The 12,742-nt window shown below is 38.4% G+C and overlaps 1 protein-coding gene across 22 annotated transcripts in view; it reads left to right on the top strand.

Moving 5' to 3' along the window:
• ZMYND8 (zinc finger MYND-type containing 8) overlaps window positions 1–12,742 on the top strand; it is a 148,252-nt gene that overhangs the window by 121,749 nt on the left and 13,761 nt on the right. For all 22 annotated transcript variants that reach the window (XM_074210179.1, XM_074210174.1, XM_074210172.1 and 19 more), the window contains 4 exons: window positions 5,423–5,806; window positions 7,227–7,417; window positions 11,529–11,609; window positions 12,172–12,250. In XM_074210179.1, coding sequence (XP_074066280.1) covers window positions 5,423–5,806; window positions 7,227–7,417; window positions 11,529–11,609; window positions 12,172–12,250 — 735 coding nt within the window. The remainder of the gene's footprint in view (window positions 1–5,422; window positions 5,807–7,226; window positions 7,418–11,528; window positions 11,610–12,171; window positions 12,251–12,742) is intronic.

The following is a 12,742-nucleotide window of genomic DNA, read 5'->3' as shown; positions in this document are numbered from 1 at the left end:
TTTAGAAAGGCCAAAGATACTCACTGCATTCTGGGTCATTGCCTGCAACCTTGCCACTGGACTTCTATCATTCTGAAGAATAGACTGAGGCTGATAACTTTACCTAGCTCTATCTCACTTAAATTCCATTCATATGCAAGTAAAGCTATTACCCTCACGATGTTGTTGGTTCTCTTTGATAACAAGGGACAAAGAACACCTAACATTGATATTATAATAGCAACTAGCATTTATTTAAAAAGCAATATCTAACATTTATACATCACAGCTACCAACCACCTTATAGTTATACTACCTAGTATTGAATCACCACACCACCAACCATTAATACAGTGCTTTAAGGTTTTAATTTGAGGTAGCATTTCATAGTGAATAGAGATTGAACTTTGTCAGGATGACTGGCGGGGGTGGGGGGAGGGAGGAGGGAGGGTGGGTATGCTGGGGAACCAAAAGTCATTAGACTGGAAGTGTCAGCCATGAGCCATGGTGGACTGCATCTAGCCCACAATACTCCCAAATGAGGGAAATATTTAGCAAAGTAAATAGAGATACAATGAAACATAGACATAAAGCTAAGTCACTATATAACCTGATTGGTAGAGAAAGTTTTTTCTTCCGGGAGAGTTCTCTATTAGTGAAATCACAGCACTGGTGACTGTCCCTTAAAGTTGCTGCATTTGGGTTCCATAACAATTCTATGAAATATAGATACCATGGAGATTGTTTTCCCCAATTTACAGATGAAAGTAGGACCCTCTGCTCATCTCGACCAAACCTTCCCATTGGAATTGCTGAATTGACGAGAGTATCCCCCATCAGTGTAGTCTAGGATGCAAGTCTCTGCAGGAAGGAGATGGAAGGGAAGGAGAGAACTGGAGGGGGCTAACCTTTGGTCATCTTTGTGTGTCGTTCTGGGAACTGTCAGTACATTCAGTGAGGGGTTTGGAAGTAATAGGGATGTTGTCTCTGTTGGAGTGTTGGATAATTGGACTCAAACTTTATTGTACTAGATAATTGAGGAACTTTATTTACCTGTCATTACAAGAATAATGACAAGAAATTCAACTTTTCATAGTAGATAGAAAACTGGCCTTGGACTAGGAAGAGCTGTGTTCAGATTCTGCCTCTGATACATGTTGGCTATGACAGTGTGTGACTGTGGCTAGTCACTTAATTTCCCAGTGACCCTGACCTTTCTCTAGTGCTGAATTGGTGAGCAGGTGCCTATCTGTGTTGGCAGAGGAATCTTCTTCACCTGGAGTTCCTTATTCCAAGGGAATGCCTCCTCCTTTTCCCAGCCTTCTCCCCCCTCCTCCCCAAGAAAAGTGACAAGAATCCCAATTACTTTTTGGTTATAAGTCCTTTTAAATGACTTAATCTTGAAATGCTGGGTAAGGGGGTGGCTAGGTGGCACAGTGGATAGGGCACTGGCCCTGGAGTCAGTAGTACCTGAGTTCAAATCCTGCCTCAGACACTTAATAATCACCTAGCTGTGTGGCCTTGGGCAAGCCACTTAACCCCATTGCCTAGCAAAAAAAAAAAAAACCTAAAAAAAAAAGAATGCTCATTTTGGGGTAGCTGGGTGGCATAGTGGATAAAGCACCGGCCATGGAGTCAGGAGTACCTGGGTTCAAATTCCGTCTCAGACACTTAATAATCACTTAGCCCCGTTTGCCTTGCAAAAACCTAAAAAAATGCTGGGTCAGTCCTGGATTGAAACTGGAGACCACCTATTGCCTCTTATCAGAAGAGTTCACCCAGCTGATCAATGAAGAGTCAGAATTCAAATCCAGATCTGGATGACTTCAGTGCAAATGTTCTTTCCACTATATGAACTACTTTCTCTAAGTTGTAAAAAGTCACTGCCATAGAAGAAAGAGAGTCTATTTATCAGAAGTTGGACTAGATGATTTCAGGTTTTTGCAAGGCAAATAAGGTTAAGTGGCTTGCCCAAGGCCACACAGCTAGGTGATTATTAAGTGTCTGAGGCAGGATTTGAACTCAGGTACTCCTGACTCCATGGCCGGTGCTTTATCCACTACGCCACCTAGCCACCCCCTAGATGATTTCATTATTAGAGTGTGGTCTTAATCCTTTTTTTATGTGGTTCTGCTATTTTTAGAAGTGATCCTTTTCAATATATACATTTTTTTATTGAACTTCATAAGATAGAGTTAAATTATATTTTCTCATGCTTTTGGTGTGTGATTTGGTGGATGTGTGTGAACTCTAAGGGGTTAAATTGGCTTTATAACTAATTATCAACAGATCATGAATGAGAAAGAAAATAAATCCTTTCTAAGAGAGTCCTTAAATCCATGATTCATTTTCTCCTTTTCTTAAGGCTCTAGTTCTAGGTCAGGGTCCTTGAAGTATGGTCCTTCAGACCCTTTCAGGAAGTTCAGGAGGTTAAAACTCTTTAGAAAAAAACACTAAGAATTGTATTTAAATATTGATAGCTATAAGTCAAATAAGCTCTTTGGAAGGGAGTCCTCCTCCTTAACAGTATAAAGGGGTCCTGAAACCAAAAATTTGAAGAATTCTTGATCTAGGGTAAATATCTGGTGCTTAATGAGTTAATTTGTAAGAGAATTGGTTTTCCACCAGATGCTTGCCTTTCATGTACAAGATGATTGGAGTCAGAGCCTAACTTGGTTATTTTTGGATAAGGCAAGCTCATGCATGTTGCCAGTCTTGCCTAAATCTTTTTTTCTTATTCATTTTCTGCTCTGGGTGGTTTAGGTGCATTCTGTAAAGCATCTTGTGTTAGGGGTAGGGTGGGTACAGATGGATTTAGGATTTACAAGTAGAGGTTAACAGAAGATAACTGGTTATTCTTCAACCCTGACCTTTTGTGTGGGTGGTCCAGTCTTTTTTAAGACTGTTTTCTAAGATGAAGAATATAATTTTTTTAAAATGCAGTTGGGAGAACACTAAAGGAATTATAGGAATTTTTGCATGCTTCTGAAACTATATCAGTGGAGTTGCCCTTTTCAGGCTCTTTGAAGAGACTGACAAAGGGTAATAATATCACGTTGTGGGGGGGAGGTTGGTTACTAAACATCATGGTCTGAGAGTATGTGGGAGTCAGGAAGTGTCAATCAGAAGCCTGGATGGTTCTGGCTAGAGATAATAGGGTTAGGCTGCTGGTGAAGGGAGAAATGGGGGGATGGCAAGCCACTTTTGGTATCCCCATGTTTGGAAGTGTGTTAGGCCTGCCTCCCTAATGGTAGTTATCCAGACGTATTTTTTTCAGCCAAACCACAGAGGGAGAACATTTTATCCCAGAAGTCACAACAGGCAATTTGCTTTCATTCATCCTCTTTGGCTTCCCAGAAACATTTAGCTTACTGAAATCTTCCCTGAATATAATTATATTAGTTTTTATGGGGGTAGTATAAACTTTTAAAAGGATGGGCATATTTTTTAATTAAGTAATTTCATGTCACAAAGATTTAATCACACTTGTTCTTTTGAGAAACCTTATTTCAATGTTTTGAGAGAAGGGTATGAATTCAGGCTTTCTAGTGGCCTGGGTGGTCTTTGTCTCCACAGATTGTCAATTTTTTTAGGAATATTGCTTATTTCTTGCTCTGTCTTTTTTTCCTGATTGCTTTATAGGTATGTCAGTTTGTAATATTGTACCTTGAATGTGCAACTTTGGAATTTGGCTGTTTAGAAAACTAATGTTTAACTACTGGCTTTTAAAAAATAAGAGAAATTTTGAGCACAATTTCAAAAACTTAACAGTTGTTTTCAAGGACTCCAAACTTATCTCCTTAGGATAATATTGTCACTTAAGAGTTTTAATTAAATATAATAATGTTACTGTTGTTGAATCATTTTAAGTTGGGTCAGACTCTTTGTAACCCCATTTGGGGTTTTCTTGGCAGAGATACTGGAAGGTTTGCCATTTCCTTCTCCAGCTTATTTTACAGATGAGGAATCTAAGACAAATCGGGCTAAGTGACTTTCAGTGTCATACAACTAGGAAGTGTTTGAGGCCAGATTTGAACTCAGAAAGATGAGTCTTTCTTATTCTAAGCCCAGTAGTCTATCTATTGTATCACCTAGCTGCTCTAAGTAATAATAATATTAAATAATAAGTGAAAAATAAAAGTGCAATGATATACACAATTTCAGAATTCTACAGTTGTTTTCAGGGACTCCAAACCCATCTTTTTGTGAATAAAAAAAATAATGTCATTTAAGAGTTTTAATTAAATAATAACAATAAATAATAAAAAATAATACTATCCTCGATCTAAACCTAGAAGGGTTCTTGGATCCTCCTATCTATCCTCATTTCAAAGAGGAGGAAACTGAGACCCAGAGAAGTGAAATGCTTGCCTGAAGTCATATGGGTAGTAAGTAGAAGTGCTTAGAATTCTTAATCAGATCCTCTGGATGAAATCTGAACAGGTCTGGTTCTTTTTTCTCCCTGATTTAATTGTTTGAAATCCTATCATATTCTGGACACCAACAGATGGTACATACTATTCAGAAGGGGAGCAGAGGGCTTCCTGGACACTGTTCTGAGTCCTGGCAGATGCTGGGGGGGAGCTAAGTAGTTCAGTGGATAGAGCATTGACCCTGGAGTGAGGAGGAACTGAGTTCAAATTCAGCCTCAGACCATTAATACTTAACTGTGTGATCTTGGTCAAATCACTTAACCCCATTCCCTTGCAAAAAACAAAAACAAAAAAAAGAAAGGTAAATGTTGTCTTGGGGAGTGTGATTCTAATGGGGGAGACAAAATTCTCTCTCTCTCTCCATATATAAATATATATAAATATATATATATATATAGATAGATAGATAGAAGGTAATGCCAGGTTTCTTGTGCTGTCTCAGACACTTATTAGTTATTTAACTTCTCCAAGTCTCAGTTTTCTCATCTGTAAAATAGAAATAATAATGCCTTTGCTATTTTCCTGAACAACCTGAACAAACCCCTGAAATGGATTGTTTGTGGGTATCTAAGGAAATAATATTTATATAAAAATTTTACAGATATCATATATCAGTGACATCATATATTTGTAATGGTATATATTATATACTATAATATTTTCCATTATATAATATATTATATACAGTATAGATAATACAACCTATTATATGTACTATTGTTTATGTATAATATATGTATTATATTACCTATGTATAGTATATGCTATTTATGCAATATTATATAAAATATAATCTATATATTTCACATAATATAACTATTGATTTCAGGGTCAGTCATTATCATAATTATGATTATTATCAATTTTTCTTCACAGTAATAGCTGATATTTTATAAAGTGCTTTAAGGTTTGCAAATGCTATCTCATTTGATTCTCAAGACAAATCTTAATGAGCTTTTTTCCATTGTTTGATGAACATAAGTCAAATATGTGTTTTCTCCTGTGACTAGCTGTAGGTAAAGCCCCACCACCCTCTAGTGCCAGCAGCAGCCATCCTCCCCCTGAAACACCTGTCCTCACCCGGTCAGCTGCCCAAACCTCCCCGGCAGGCGTCACCACAGCCACAACCACCATTGCTGCACCCGCCATCACTGTTCCCCCGGTGACCTCCGGGAGCCCCGTGAAAAAGCAGAGGCCACTGCTCCCTAAGGAAACTGCGCCAGCTGTGCAGCGGGTCGTGTGGAATTCTTCAAGTAAGTTTCAAACGTCTTCTCAGAAATGGCACATGCAGAAGGTCCAGCGTCAGCAACAGCAGCAGCAGAATCAACAAGGCCAGCAGCAACAGCCTCAGTCCTCCCAAGGGACAAGATATCAGACCAGACAGGCTGTGAAAGGTATCTTGCCCCTCCCTCCATTCTCAGTGGAACCCAACTCCATCCCATCTTAGAGTTTTAGGAGTAGCATCCTTCCTATTTTTAGTTCCCATTACACATTTGTTTTCAGATCATGCTGTGCTGAAAGCATTCTTCATTTCTTTCACCTTGTTGATGAAATTATACAGTGTGAAAAGCTGGTAGCAAAGTAGGTTTCAATGGAAATGCATTGTTAGCAGTTTTGGAGAAGCCATCTGTGGGAATTACTGAATTAGCAACAGAGTCCATCCCATTTGCATATCTCCATTTCTCCAGCTCTTTACGGGTCCAGTCTAGAGTTGATTCGAGACAAAACAAACACATTAAAATGTAGTTCCTGGATGGCATTCATGTGCCACCATTAACCAGATGGGTAGGGTGTTTTTTTTTTTTTTCTTGGTGTGTTTGCCTCAGAGTTGAGTTGAGTTGATGCAGATCTCTAGAGCAGGAGTAAATTACCTTTGTTCCATGTTGGACTCTGAGAGGAGACTTGGTCAACTTCATATCCATTCTCCCAAGAACAGAAAGGAAGTCAGAACTGCGGTGATCCTTGTGGAACCTCCTGAGGCAGAGAGAGATGTCAGGGAGGGAAGGCAAGGTTTAAGGACTTGTTGTTAGGGACATAGTGGAGAAAGGGGCTGCAGGTACCAGAACACCGATCCATGATTAAAGTCCCCAATCTATGATCTTTTGGTCCCAACTTCATAGCAGTTATCTTCCTCCAACTCTTCTGGTGTAAGGAAGACTAGATTTTTTTTTTTTTTTTTTAGGTTTTTGCAAGGCAAATGGGGTTAAGTGGCTTGTTATTAAGTGTCTGAGATCGGATTTGAACCCAGGTACTCCTGACTTCAAGGCTGGTGCTTTAACCACTATGTCACCTAGCCGCCCCTGTAGATTTTTTTTTTTTAAGGAGTGGCAATCTTGATTCCTACAATAGGAATTCCTAACAGTTTTTAAGTATTGGGCCCCATTGGCAGTCTAAGTGCCAAAGGAGACCCTTCTTTGCATGTTTTTAGATGTATAAAATATATAAGATTGCAAAGGTAACCAGTTATGCCAAAATATTACAGAAGCAAGTTTGTGGTTAAGAATCAAGTTGAAGAAATATTGTCCTAGAAAGTTTGCTTTGATCCTGTAGGGGGCATCTCACAGGTTAGAAGTTTATCTCAGGGGGTGGCTAGGTGGTGCAGTGGATAGAGCATCATCTCTAGAGTCAGGAGGACCTGAGTTCAAATGTGACCTCAGATACTTAATAATTGCCCAACTGTGTGACCTTGGGCAAGTCACTTTTGCCATGCAAAAACCAAAAAAAGTTCATTTCAGCATTTTCATCTGCACCTTATATTTTGTAATGAGTCCACACAAAAGACCATTATGGTAATGAGAAATTTTTCTTACCTAGCTGTCCAGCAGAAGGAGATCACTCAAAGCACCTCAACCTCTACCATCACTCTGGTGACGAGCACCCAGCCCGTCTCCATGGTCACCAGCTCAGGATCATCAAGCACACTCTCATCTTCGCTCAACACCGATTTGCCCATTGCTACGGCCTCAGCAGATGTAGCTGCTGATATTGCCAAGTACACTGGCAAGGTAAGCTCTTGAAAACACAGCTATAAAGGTGGCTGCTGTCTAGTGGGGCCTTGGAGGCCATGCTTTTAAGGCAAGATCATTTTGAGTCTTGAAATCTAGGTTTTGGAAGAATTGGATGAGATACAGTCCCATCTTGGATGAGATAGTCTGCTCATCTTCATTCTTCATATTGTTGATCATCATGAGATGATTTTAAAATTGGAATTATTTAATATATGACAAGTATTACCAGTACTGGAATAGGCTAGAGGTTGTTAGAATGCTGAAATCATTGGATTTGCTGTGATGAGTTTTCTCATATCATCTAAGATATTAACAGATTTATTTATTTATTTTTTTAATATGGAAAAGGAGGAAGGAGAGAATTTTTTTTTTTAGGTTTTTTTTGCAAGGCAAATAGGGTTAAGTGGCTTGCCCAAGGCCACACAGCTAGGTAATTATTAAGTGTCTGAGACCAAATTTGAACCCAGGTACGCCTGACTCCAGGGCTGGTGCTTTATCCACTGCACCACCTAGCTGCCCTGAGAGAATGTTTTTTGTTCTCCTTTCTTAACCAATGAATTTTGGGTTTCCAGTTTTTAGTTTTCATTGCAGCTTTTGCCAAAACCCCATCACACTTGAAGGAGCTGTACACTTTGGCTTTCTATCAGGGTTTATGAATGAGTATTCAGATATGTGGAAGTTGAATCACATTATATTGCAAATACTTGCTTTTATTAATCCACTTTTGTTCTTGATGAGTTATACATGCTTTTAGGAATTATACTTTATTCTTAGCGCAGCCAAGAATAAACTACATTCTTGAGTTAGGGATTGAACTTCTTTTTGGGAAAAGGCCTCCATAGAGTACCTAGGGTGGAGCAGCCTGGCCTGGCCTGGCCTTTTCCCTAGTAACTTATGACTAAGGACAACGAGAGGCACCAGTCTGTCTCTTCTGCAATGGGCTTGTGAATTTTAGAGTCAAATATCAAAATTGTGAAAAGTGGGAGCTGGAAGGAATTTTCAAGCCCCCTTTAGTCTAATCTTTAATTTAGGCCCAAAGAGGGAATCTGATTTACCCCAGGTCATTAAGCCAGTAGGTGGCAGACCTTGGCACTCAAACGACTGATTTTCCTGAATTCAGGGCTAGGATCCTTGATATTTTCCTGCTCCCAGATGAGGAAAAGCAAATTCTGATAGAAGTTTTCAAGAAAAGGCATGGACTTTGTAGTAAGAAGACCCAAGTTCAAGTCCTACTTCTGATGATATAATAACAGCAACAATAAGAACATCTAACATTTATGAGGTCCTTACTCTGTCAGACATTATGCTTTATATTTTATCATTAATTTATAATTAATACATTATTAATGAATTATATGTAATTTATAGTTAATATATATAATTTACAATTAATAGGGCAATGACCCTAAAAGGTAGCTGCTATTATTATTCTCCATTTATAGATGAGGAAATTGAGGTCAGCAGGTTAAGTGACTTGTTCAGGATCACACAGCTTAGTAAATGTTTGAGACTAGATTTGAACTTCCTAACTCCGGGCCCATGCTCTTTCCTTTGAACCACCTAGCTACCCTTATTATTCTTCTTTATATGGTATGGGGTAAATCATTTAACCTCCCTGGGTCTCAGTTTCTTCATCTGTAAAATCCAGGAGTTGACCTTAAATGACCTTTAAGGTACATTTAAGCTCTTGATTGTTGATCCTATGGGGATCAGATTAAATTTTTTTCCCCTCCAAGGGACAAGAGTTGGAGATTGAGATGTGTATATTTTGGCAGAAGGATAATTCATTACTGTGGAATTCTTTATTAAATTTAGAAATACTAATGGTGTATAAGGAGATGAAGGAATGATTTCTCTGAAATGGAATGCAGTCATTAGCATAGAGTATATCAAATTTCTTAATACTTTTTAACATTTTCTCATAGTTTTAGTTTTAATTTTAAAAAATTGACAGCATTAGTAGTAAAATCTCAATGTAGACTAATAAAGAATGACTGTAAAATACTTCCAAAATACAAGGGATTGTTTTTTCTGGCAGGTCCCCTTGTGGGATGGTGTTGTAAGCAGGGAATTGAAATCTACATGTTGTCTCGACAGTGAAGCAGACATTTTGTTCTCACTGTCCCTACCCCTGTTTTGGGGTGAATTTGAGGTTAATTAACTTGGATTTTTCTGAAAACTATTTCATTCGTCTGGGGAAAATTTGATTTTACATACAGAAGCGGCAGATTGGAAAATACAGAGTAAAGTTAAACCTTGGAACCTAGGACTTTGATTTTAATTGTTCTTTTGGCCATCTGCTCCTTCTCCTGGGGTTGGGCAGGGTAGAGAGTCCACTCACACATGCTATTTCACTTTTTTCCATAATCAGCTTTCCCTTGGGAGAGATCATGCTTTTTCTTCTTTTTTTCCACTGTTTCTTTCCTGAATATACTGTAAATAAACAAATTATTCTCTGGAAGTTAAGGTTTGAACTCCTTTGCAGAAGACCTAGTAGCTATGTGTGCATAGCTATAACTACAGTGGAGTGATAGGGCTTTGTCCCTAGGGTCCTAAAGTTTAGAGGGTGCTGGTAATGTTTCTACTCTTGAGTAAAAGTGAGTGAGCTTAGTGTATGTAGTTAACAAGAATAATTAGTTAAAATGAAAGCTGTCAGATAGTATACTACTTCTCTCTAGCACCCCAGGTGAACTTGCCTCTTCTGGTCTCTCTCAACTCCTTTCAGTCTTCTAAATAATAGCTTCCCAGAAACTACATGGTGTAGTGGATAGAGCACTGGTTAGAATCAGGAACACCTAACTTTTTATTTTATTTTTCCAGTTACATATAAGGGTAGTTTTCAGTATTCGTCCATTAACAAGTTTATGTTCCACAATTTTCTATCACCCTCCCCTCACTCCATGGCAGCAAATAATCTGGTAAAAGTTGTACAAGTACAATCATATTTAACATATTTCCAAATTAGTCATGTTGTGAAAGAGGAATTAGAACTAATGGGGAAAAAATCTTGAGAAAGAAAGAAAAACAAAAGAATTTTTAGTTTTTTTTTAGCTTGTTTTTTTTACAAGGCAGTGGGGTTCAGTGGCTTGCCCAAGGCCACACAGCTAGGTAATTATTAAGTGTCTGAGGCCAGATTTGAACTCAGGTACTCCTGACTCCAGGACTGGTGCTCTATCCACTGAGCCCCACCTAGCTGCCCCTTATGAAAGAATTTTTAAAAAGTGAACATAGTACGTTTTGCTCTACACTCAGTTTTTCCTCTGGTTGTGGATCAGGTTGTCCTTGATTACTGAATTGCTGAGAGGAGCTACATCCATCATAGTTGATCATCTCACAGTGTTGTTGCTAATGTATACAGTGTTTTACTCACTTAGCATCAGTTTATACAATTTTCTCCAGGCTTTTCTAAAGTCTGTCCACTCATGATTTCTTGTAGAACAATAGTACTCTATCACATGCATATACCATAACTTGTTCAGTCATTCCCTGGTTGATGGGCATTCCCCTCAATTTCCAATTCTTTGCACTACTAAAAAAGCTATAAATATTTTTGTCCATCGGAGACTTTTTCTATTTTTTTTAATGATCTCTTTGGGATATAGATCTATTAGATCTATATATAGATCTAGTGTTGCTGAATCAAAAGTAAGCACAATTTTATTTCTCTTTGGGTGTAGAGGAACATCTAACTCTAAAAGTCCAAAATCTGAACTGAGACACTTAGCTATGTAACCATGGGCAAGTTAGTTAAACTCAGTCTTAGTTTCCTCATTTGTAAAATGGAGGTGATAATAATAGCACCTCCCTCTTAGGGTTGTTGGGAAGATCAAATGAGATAATATGTAAAGAAATTTGTAAATTTTCTAGTATCAAATACACTGGTTAACTGGGATCTCCTACTACAGGGAGTGTTCCAAAGTCTTAGGTGCACTCTCCAATTAAACTTGTTCTAAAAAGTTGATTTGAAGTTGTCTTTTTTTTTTTTTTTCTTTTTGACTCAAGCTTTAGAATTGGTAGTTACCACTCTTGGGGCCTGCATATGTCATCTAGGTTATCGTGGTGAACTCTCTAATCTTGACTTACACTTAGTTTTGGTTTTGTCTTCTAGATGATGGATGCCATAAAAGGTACAATGACAGAAATATATAACGACCTGTCTAAGAATACTACTGGAAGTACCATAGCTGAGGTCCGTTGAGATTTGTTGATATATTATTTGTTAACAGAAAAACTGCATGTGTCTTGGTTCCTCTAAAAGGGAGGTGGGGACATTTGCTCTGAAAATTTTTCCTCCTTTGTCTTAGAAGTAATGAAAGTTGTCTCCAAGTGGAAGGGGGGTGGGTAGGGATACTACATCAGCTTTTTATGTAGATGGAAATTTATTCACATGTGGGAAGTTGGGCTGAGCTGAAGGGCCCCACTTTATGTAAGTGGCCACATCTCCAGTCATTATTTTGAAGGTTGAATGTTGGTCATTTAATCTGGTTTCAGATATAGAGGATTCTACTGTGGATCTGTTTAATGAGTCTGGATTTGTTTTATGTTGACTTTTTTTTTTTTTAACAATGTTGGGGCCCAGTGGGTTTGGATTGAGGTGGAAAGCCCTTAAGATTTCCTAGCCGTACTGGATTTTTTGGTAGCTCACATTTTGCATGGATAAGGGTAGCCTTGTGATTATTTTTTAAATTATCCGTTCATTCATAATAATCCCTAACTTTGACCTGTCCAACCTTTATCTCCTTATGTTTCAGATTCGACGTTTGAGGATCGAGATTGAGAAACTTCAGTGGCTCCATCAACAGGAACTCTCAGAGATGAAGCACAACTTGGGTATCCCTCTATCTTTGATGGTTTCTAAGCCTTGGCAGGGGAGAGGGTTAAAGTGAGCAGGCTTATATCTGCATCCATATGCCCTGGCCCCAAATGAAGACTGGAAGAGTTGAGGGGATGATTAGTCGTTATTTCAACTATGTATGAAAAGGCCAGGATTTCTGGATATCCTGCTCAACAACAAAAAAAAAAAAACCCGAACCCTGAGGAAAGTAGGTTCTTGCATTCTTCTATTTTTTAAAAGCTGGAATTTTTAACCAGTGCCTTTGAATCTATGTTCCTTTATTTGTGGATTCTAGAGTGGAGTTAGACAATGCTCCATTTTCCCTTGGTTCTTCTATCTGGCATCCTCTATTATATATGGAATAGGCTTCAAGAATGCAGTAGGCAAAGATCTCCTTAGGGCCCCCTAACTGGGATTATTGTTCTTTTTGCCACTTTTTCCTTGTGTAGGTAGGAAACCTTGGTTCTAGTCCTGGTTTTATTATCAAT

This window comes from Macrotis lagotis, chromosome 1 (assembly GCF_037893015.1).
Source record: "Macrotis lagotis isolate mMagLag1 chromosome 1, bilby.v1.9.chrom.fasta, whole genome shotgun sequence".
Classification (NCBI taxonomy): Eukaryota; Metazoa; Chordata; class Mammalia; order Peramelemorphia; family Peramelidae; genus Macrotis; species Macrotis lagotis.
The sequence above is the reverse complement of the archived record's forward strand: the minus strand, read 5'-3'. Positions and strand labels throughout refer to the sequence as shown.